Here is an 8,949-nt window from a genome sequence, read left to right as displayed (position 1 = left end):
CTAACGATGTCGCTAAAAACGCCTCCACGAGACCGCGAGTCTCTTGTCAGTGTTGTTATTGTCCGAAAACCCGATCATGGCGTTCACCTTTGCAGCATTCTCATATATCATTGCATTGATAGTGGATGCATTTCTAATATTTTTTGCCATTTTTCATGTAAGTAGCGCATATAAATGGTGTTCTGAATTCCTAGTTACCTGTAAAGTTGAAGTTTCGGTGTGTGCAGTGTCTCCTCGCGGGTACCCGAGACGGTTACCCTACTACTAACTTAGCACTATAGGCTCTCCTATCCAATAAGCTCGTTCGTTATTGATAGGTAGGTAGCTAATATATGGGCGTGCGGTTGCTGTGAACTTTGCATATCCAAATTTAGGCCAAGTGCCTTGAAATGCAACCTAGGTATAGTAAGTATCTTATTTGTCCTACCTGGCTTACAGTCATTGTTAAGGCTAGTTACAAGGGCTATCCTAGTAATCTCTCTGATGTACTAGGCTAGTTGGTGGCCAGACCAAGGGGCTTAGGATAGCCTGGCTGTCTTTTTAATTGAGTCCTGTTTGCTTACTGATTGCCAAATTTACCTATACCGCGTGCTTGTCGCAACGTTGCTAGTTACTAGGGTAAATCACCACGGCAGGCCAAACAGGCCACCTACAATCAACGCTTGCCACCCTCCGAAAAAGTACATTATAACGCGTCCTGACACCGGAACGAACTTAAGAAGGAAAAAGATAAAGGGCATCAGACGCGACTTGTTGTTGGTGGAAAAAAACGGAAGAGCCACTAAAGACATCGACTCTCCTTCGAAGTAAAGTTATTTTTCCAAAGTTAGAAATTAAGGCCAAATTTTAAGATTTAAACAGAGGGTAGTGAAAAGGGTGGCTACGGCAGTGGAAATCTCACCAAAACGCTTTAGAAATTTTTACTTACAACTAAAAATGTTTCGAAGATTGACGCCATCTTGATGTTTACGGAGTCGCTTGTGTCAACAAGCTTCCCATTTCATGTGCTAAATCTGCACACCACTTGTACCCATAGACGCTGGGGCACTTTCATCACAACAATCGTAAACCCACCTCTTACCAGCACTTATTCGTACTTATTCAAGGGGACTACGGCATTCTTTGCGGCATTTTGCACTCTTCAATTGTTTATCAGTGTTGTCAATTGGTATGTGTTTACCCTCCAAACTAGGTATAAGACTTACACAAAACCGGGGAATTAAGTGAAATTAGCGTATCTATTTGTATTAGGTATATATACGTACATATTACAGCAATTTTATCATTACTGCATTACTATGACAACTAGAATTCATCGAAACAGTTTGTAAATGCATCGGCGTATGTGTGACGCTCCACTAGATTGGCAACGATGGGTCATTTTTCCTCACGTCGTCTGCTCGTAAGTATACATCCGAAACATTTGTAATTTTTGGGGGTTAATTTGGTTGCAAAAAAGGGATAATGGACTAAATTAAATAAACATTTGAAGTAAAGTTAAACTAAACTATTGAGGTAAAGTAAACAATTAAGGGAATAAAGCTTTGCATCTCATAATCAGTGTTGTCGTCTGCTGCTTGTAACTGTGTTTGCGGAGTGAGTGCTTAGGAACCAGGAACAGCAATGTGGTTCGAGTGCACTGTGGAGTGAATTAAGACCAAAATGTGTATAATTATAATCAAATAAGCACTGTGGAGTTTCAGTTGTGATGGCAGTAACAAGGATAAAACCAACCAGATTACAAGGTAAGAATGAATCATTTGAATTCAGTTCCAACCATAAAGGCCCCGGGAATAACAAGTTTCATACTTTCACTAATATAGGCAACAAAATGTTGTTTTATTGTGCTGATTACAACTGCAATCTTGAGTAAGATCAATAAACGTTACATACATACGCTAACATTGTTCAAATGAGTGCTGGGAAGGCTGGGGAAAGATGGTGGCTGTCATTGATCCGAACCTTCCATGCAAAACGTAGCCGCCATATTGGATTTCAAAACTGCCTTGAAAACATATTTTACGAAGAGCTCACATGCTTATTTTAGTTCGTATGGGGCTTTCATATATTACAATATGCTGACGAAACTTCAGTCTTTTAAATGGTATGCTTAGAGTTGCAATTGTATTCATGTTTTCACCATTAAAATCAATATCGAGTGAATAAGACCCGTCCACCGTGATGAGGGTTGGCCTGCCGTGGTGTTCTACCCTAATTAAGCATTTAGGGTAAACAACCGAGTGGATTGGCCAATTCACTGACTACCACGGTTTTGGCCACCCTCCGAAAAAGTACTTCAACACGTCCTGACACCAGAGATGGTCATCAGTCATGAGTTGGTGGTGATAACAGGAGCCCAAGACCTCTACTCTCCTTTCGAAGTTCTAAGTAGTATTTTCTCCAAAGTTAGAAATTAAGGCCATATTTTAAGATTTAAACAGAGGGTAATGAAAAGTGTGGTCAACGCAGTGCACACTACCCCAAAACGCTTTCGAATTTTATACATTCAACTTACCTGTCAGATATATACATAGCTATTATCGTCCGTCGTCCGAGACAGAAATTCGAATTTCGTGGGCACACGCGGCAGGTAGGTCAGGTGATCTACCCCCCCCCCCCCCCCCCCCCCCCCCCCCCCCCCACCCCCCCCCCCCCCCCCCCCCCCCCCCCCATACCCGTTTTCTAATTCATATTTTTTCTGTCGCTTGGAACGTAAACAACGTTTGCAGATCCTCCTGATGGATTTTCGTGTTTCATCGCCATCGATCGTCTGGGCTAACTTTTACAGGGAAGTAATGGATCTGTGGTTCGGCATACGCTTTTGTTAACTTTTAGAATTTTTTGATAAAATTAACTTCGAAAATTTAGAAGATTAGTGACGTGTAACTACCGAAGTTTTCGGTAGACACTCATCCACTTTCACGAAAGTGAATTACGTATACTTTCATGAAAGGGAATTACTTATATTTATTCATTAATACAATTAGTGTTAGAGTTTGATTGAGGAAATATTTATCTTTCTTCCTAGTTGGGGAAGTCAGAAAAGTAACTATCCTTTAGAAGCTTTATTAGCTCTTGTGTTAACGAGCAATTATAGTAGTAACAGTACTAGTAGTTGTTGCATCCTCATCACCTTCTTACTCCGCAGAATCTACAATATCATATTTGCAAATTGTAGACTTTGGATATAGTTCAAATGCGAAACTCTTAGAACGTAAGAAGTGAATATAGTGTTCCCCCATTACAATGGAGGGTGCGTCTGATCGGCTCTGTCTCGCTCTCAGGTCTAGACCTCTTCCAAGCTCACAAGCCCAGAGGAGAAGGAATGTTGAAAACCGTAAGGAGGTTTCAGAGAATCCACCCCACCGGTCAGGCGTCCCCTCGGCAGGTTCTGTAGAGCGTCCCCAGACTGCCAGGGATAGCCATTGGAAAGGCATCCTAAAACAGTGTTTCTCCCTTTTTTTGCCTACGGTTCCTCGATGGATAGAAGAACTTCAAATGAATGAAATTGGCGAAGATCCTCGTATAATGCCTTATGGTAGAATATTCAAAATGAGAATGACATTAATCGATCCACCTTTCGGAATCGGGCGACGATTTAGCGCCTTCTAATATTAGAGATCATTCGATAACATTTGTGATAAAGTCATTGTTCGAAACATTTCTTTTATTTTTCGCAACTAGACGAGAGCGCTATCCCATGGGGGTATGAAATTGTTATTTTTACACATGCAACTTACCCGGCAGATATATACTTAGCTTATGTCTCTGACGTCCTACACAATTCAAAACTCGCGGCACACGCTACAGGTAGGTCAGGTGATCACCCCCTACCGCCGCTGGGTGGCGGTAATAGGAATCATTCCCGTTTTCTGACAGAAGTTTAAATGTCGCGGTGCTGACAACAACTTTGTTGGTAGCTCCTCGCTTAGAATTTCTTGCTTGCTTCGCCGAGGATTATTTGGGAAGTATTTGATCTTTGGTTGTTGGCATACGCTTTGTGTTGGATTTAGTTAGTAATTATGTCCGATTTAACACCTGGAACTCTGTTTAGAGTATGTGTAAATGAGGGATGCAAGGTGAGGTTGCCTAGGCTACTTTGGACCCTCACACTGTTTGTGTAAAATGTAGGGGAGGGATTGTTCGGTTAAGGATACGTGTGATGTATGTGAGAACTTAACTGAATTACAATGGAAAGAAACTAACTTCGTATGTTAGAAAGTTAGAAAAGGATAGGATTAGAAAAGCTTCAGCTAGAAGTTCAAGTAGATCCTGTTCTGCGGAACAGGGATAGTATTTCTAACCCTGCAGTAGCTTCGCCATCTTCCTTTTTGGTTTCAGCTCCTTCCCCCCGCAGCGAACCCGCAGATGTGTGCTGCCGAGAGAGCCGCTGTGGAAGCTTCAATCCGCAATTTGCAACAGCAATTGCGAGATATAGACCAAGGTAAGGGTGAAGTGTCTAGTGATAAGTCAGTGTCCCCAGTGCAGTGGAGGGGGGGCGTCTGACCGACTCCGCATCGCTCCTAGGCCTAGACCTCTTTCAGACTACCCATGCCCAGGGGAGGAGGAATGTCGAAAGCCGCAAGGGGGATGTAGAGTATCCCCAACGGTCAGGCGTCCCTTCAGCAGGTCCTGTAGACTCGTCCAGGCTGCTATAGAGAGCTATAGGAAAAGCCTCTTAAGGAAGTGTTTTTCCGACTCTTGATTCGTCCTCATCCTAAACGAGGATGGAGCTCTTCTTCCAATCGCGCCCTCTCAAGAGAGGCCTGGAAACCTCCAGGAGAAGGCGCTCTTGACTCCAGCCCGGAGCCAGCCTTTTCCGGAGTATTCTCCTGCGCCTAAGAAGGCTATGAAGGATCCGGAATCCTCTCCAGAAGGGATCGGTCATCTACTAAGAGATTCCTGTTGGACCTCCAAGAGAATCTCTCTTCTTTAGTAGGCTCGCTTTCTACTAGTAGGCGCAAGGAGCCTTCTCGCAGGAAGGACGCCTCTCTTCCAGTCAAGAGGTCGGTTAGGAAGGAGGAGTATTATAGGCGATCTTCTCCAGTAAGAACCTATTCGCCTCCTAGAGTAGACGACTCCTTTGAAACTTCGTCGAGACAGGGAAGATGGTATTCTCCTCGTAGAAGCTCGGAAGCTAGGAGTCATAGCGCAAAGCGGCAAGAAGTAGGCGCTAGATCCTCTCCTTGTAGGTAGGTAAGGAAAAAGTCTCCTTGCGAAGAAGACGATCGGTTCGTATCTGTCGAACGATCTCCGAGGAGTAGGATCTCCTCCCTGCAAGTGGTAGGAAAGAACGAGAGCGCTCTGCTAAGAGAGCTTATGATAGGCTTTCTTCAAGGAGTCAAGCGCCTCTCCTAGCAGGTTCCAAGATTCTACGAAGAACCTAAACAGGGGTTCGCGCCCTACTCCTGGAAGAGTATCTAGAGCGGACGCTTACCGTTCTCCTAGCAGGCGTCGAGAGCCTGAAAGGAGCCTAATCGAGGATCTGCGCCCTACTCCTGTAAGACGATCAAGAGTAGGCGCAGCGCTTCGCCTCAAAGGCAGCAAGAGCCTAAAAAGAGCCTTTCCAGGGATGTTGCGCCCCCTAATCCTGGTAGATCAGGAGTAGGCTCTGACGCCTCTCCTCGTAAGATTCAAGGAGCCTGAAGGAGCCTTTTGTCAGGCACGCTCCCTACTCCTAAGGGTCACAGAAGAGTAGGCGCAAGCCGCCTCCTCACAGGCGCCAAGAGCCTGAAAGGATCCTGACTTTGGATTCGCGCCCTACTCATAGTAGGCGCTCGAGAATAGAAACGAGTGTTTCTCCGGATAGGCGCCAAGAGCCTAATAACTCAGGCTCTAGATCCTCCCCTAGTAGGTATCAAGAACCTAGGGAGAGAAGTGAAGCGGAAGTTTGTTCTTTACCGAGGAAACATATCTCGGGTATTGAACTGGCGGCTCCTTCGGACGAGCTCTTGAAGGATAAGAGTCGCATACCTGCCAGGACTTCTTCACCGAAGAAGTCTCCCTCTCCGAATATAACTTTGGAGGAAGTCTCGGAGGAGGAAGAGACGAAAGAAGTAGGAGTCTTCTGATATAAAGACTTTCTGCATTACTTCTTCAGGAGTTTGGGGACTCGCTGTGTTCAGCTGATCCTCCTTCTCCGGGATCTCTGCTATCAAGTACTAAGTTGGCAAAATCCCCCTCTTTTTGTCAAGATGCGGCCAACTCTATCTATGAGGAAGGCCATCAAGAATCTGGAGAACTGGCTCCTGGTTAAGAAGGAGGCAGGTAAGACGGTGTTTTTGTGTCCTCCGTCTAAATTGACAGGTAAGCCTGGGTGTCTGGTACGACACGAAGGAACCCATGGGGTTAGGCCTTCCGGCTTCCGCAAACGCGGATTTTTCTGCTCTAGTAGAATCTCTAGAAGACGCTCTCTTACTGTCGGCTAAAGCGTCTTGGGGAATGTGCGAGATGGACCATTTACTTAAGGGTCTATTTCGCACACTTGAAGTCTTCAACTTCATGGATTGGGCCTTAGGAGCTCTAGCAAAAAGAGCGCAAGATCCGAGTTCGTGACTATGGAGGTGTTATCAAGTGTCCTTTCATGCTTGGACAAGGCAGTCATGGATGGATCCACAGAAGTAGCATCTCTCTTTGGAGCAGGAGTGCTCAAAAAAGAGATCAGTTTATAGCTCGTTTCTCTCCAATTCTGTTTCGCCATTACAGAGATCCTCTTTGCTTTTTTCTCCACTCTCGGAATACCTTTTTCCTCAGGAGACAGTGAGGGACATTTCCAGATCATGTCGGAGAAAGCTACGCAGGATCTTCTTGCTCAGTCCGCCAAGAGGCTTAAACCGGCTGTGCCGATGGCTAAGAGAGAGGGAACAGCGAATAAGGTGTCTTTCCAACAGCCCTTTCGAGGAAGAACAACCTCAAAGACCCGCAACTAAGAGTAGAAGGCCGTTCAAGAGAGGACGATCTTCTCGAAGGCCAATTTTCGAAGCCGCAGTGAGACAGGAGTCCTCCAGACTCCAGTAGGAGCCAGACTTTTGAGGTTCGCGAAAGTCTGGGCTCAGAGAGGGGCGGACAACTGGTCCCTCTCGTCCTCGAGAGAGGATACCTGATCCCCTTCAGGGAAAAACCGCCCTTAACATCCACTCCAAGGGGGGAGTTAGCGGCAAGATACAGAGATCCTTTAAAAAACCAAGCACTATTACATCTGGTGCAACAGATGCTAGAAAAGAAGGCTATAGAAAAGGTATTAGACCTTCATTCACCAGGATTTTACAATCGCCTCTTTCTGGTACCAAAGCCTCTGGGGAGTGGAGACCAGTGCTGGACGTAAGCGCTCTGAATCACTTTGTGATCAAAACAACGTTCACGATGGAGACGACGTCGTCAGTTCTTTCAGCGCTAAGAAAAGGGGATTGGATGGTGTCATTGGATCTTCAAGATGCCTACTTTCATGTACCCATCCATCCCTCGTCCAGAAGGTATCTAAGATTTATGATACAGGGCCAAGTATTTCAGTTTCGCGCCCTTTGTTTCGGTCTTTCCACAGCTCCCCAAGTTTTCACGGGATTGATGAAAAATGTAGCACATTGGCTGCATTTAAAAGGAATAAGGATATCGCTGTATCTCGACGATTGGTTGATTCGCTCGCAATCCAGGGATCAGTGTCCGGAGGACCTAAGATCAACGTTGGACTTGACTCAGTCTCTGGGACTGTTAGTGAACCTCGGGAATCCAGATGGATCCCCAGCAAAGCATTGTCTATCTGGGGATTCTGATGGATTCTCGGGGTTTTCAAGTGTTTCCGTCCATAGAAAGACAGGAACGGTGCATTCTAAAAGTGAAGACCTTCCTAGAGAAAGAACAATGTTCCGCGAGGGAATGGATGAGTCTTCTGGGGACCCTCTCCTCATTGGAACAGTTCGTTCTCTAGGGAGGCTTCACATAAGACCTCTTCAATTCTTCTTGAAGGAGAATTGGGACCAGAAGAATCAGGATCTGTGGGAATCTTTTCCTCTGTCCAGAGAGATAAAGAAAAACCTCAGCTGGTGTTAGAACCAGGCAGACTGAACGAGGACTATCGCTGCAGTTACCGAACCCCTCCCTAGTGTTTGTTTAGACGCATCGGGAGACGGGATGGGGGGCGACGTTGGGACCCGAGAGAAGTGTCAGGCACCTGGAGTGGGGAACAGGTGTCCTGGCACATCAACGAGAAAGAGTTAGTGGCAGTGCATCTGGCTCTCAGGCAGTGGGAAGCCCAAAGTCGCAAACTCAGTGTTGCAGGTAAATTCCGACAACACGACAGCTCTAGCCTACATAAGAAAACAGGGGGGGACTCACTCCCTCTCACTGTACAAGAAGGCGAAAGAGCTTCTTCTATGGTCAAAGGAGCGGAACATCACACTCTTGACGAGGTTTATACAAGGCGAGAAAAACGTCAGAGCAGACTTGTTGAGCAGGAGAGATCAAGTCATTTCCACGGAGTGGACTCTACACTCAGAGGTCTGCAATCAAATTTGGAACCTATGGGGAAGGTCAAACATAGACCTGTTTGCAACTCATTGGAATGCCAGGCTGGAGAACTACTGCTCTCCGATTTCAGATCCAAGAGCAGTAGCGATAGACGGCCTCCTCCTAAATTGGGAAGGAATAGACGGCTACGCTTTTTCCTCCTTTCAAGATCATAGGAAACGTAATAAGGAAGTTTGTTCTGACGAAAGGAGTAAAATTGACCCTAATCGCCCCATTTTGGCCAGCTCAAGAGTGGTTCACAGAGGTACTGGAATGGATGATAGATTTTCCAAAGTACCTTCCTTTACGGAACGATCTTCTCAGACAGCCCACTTCGACAGATACCACAAAAACCTCCCCGCGCTCGGTCTGACTGCCTTCAGACTGTCGAAGGACTCGTCAGAGCGAAGGGGTTTTCACGCGCTGCTGCAAAGGCAATTGCAAGGG

The 8,949-nt window shown here is 45.9% G+C and overlaps 1 protein-coding gene across 1 annotated transcript in view; it reads left to right on the top strand.

The window, feature by feature from the left end:
- Positions 1–8,949, top strand: part of LOC135217288 (protein cornichon homolog 1-like) — a 103,738-nt gene continuing 94,789 nt past the window's right edge. Inside the window, exon 1 of the mRNA XM_064253039.1 lies at positions 1–157. Coding sequence (XP_064109109.1) covers positions 77–157 — 81 coding nt within the window. The 5' untranslated portion in view covers positions 1–76. The remainder of the gene's footprint in view (positions 158–8,949) is intronic.

Source organism: Macrobrachium nipponense, chromosome 7, assembly GCF_015104395.2.
Source record: "Macrobrachium nipponense isolate FS-2020 chromosome 7, ASM1510439v2, whole genome shotgun sequence".
NCBI lineage: Eukaryota > Metazoa > Arthropoda > Malacostraca > Decapoda > Palaemonidae > Macrobrachium > Macrobrachium nipponense.
The sequence above is the reverse complement of the archived record's forward strand: the minus strand, read 5'-3'. Positions and strand labels throughout refer to the sequence as shown.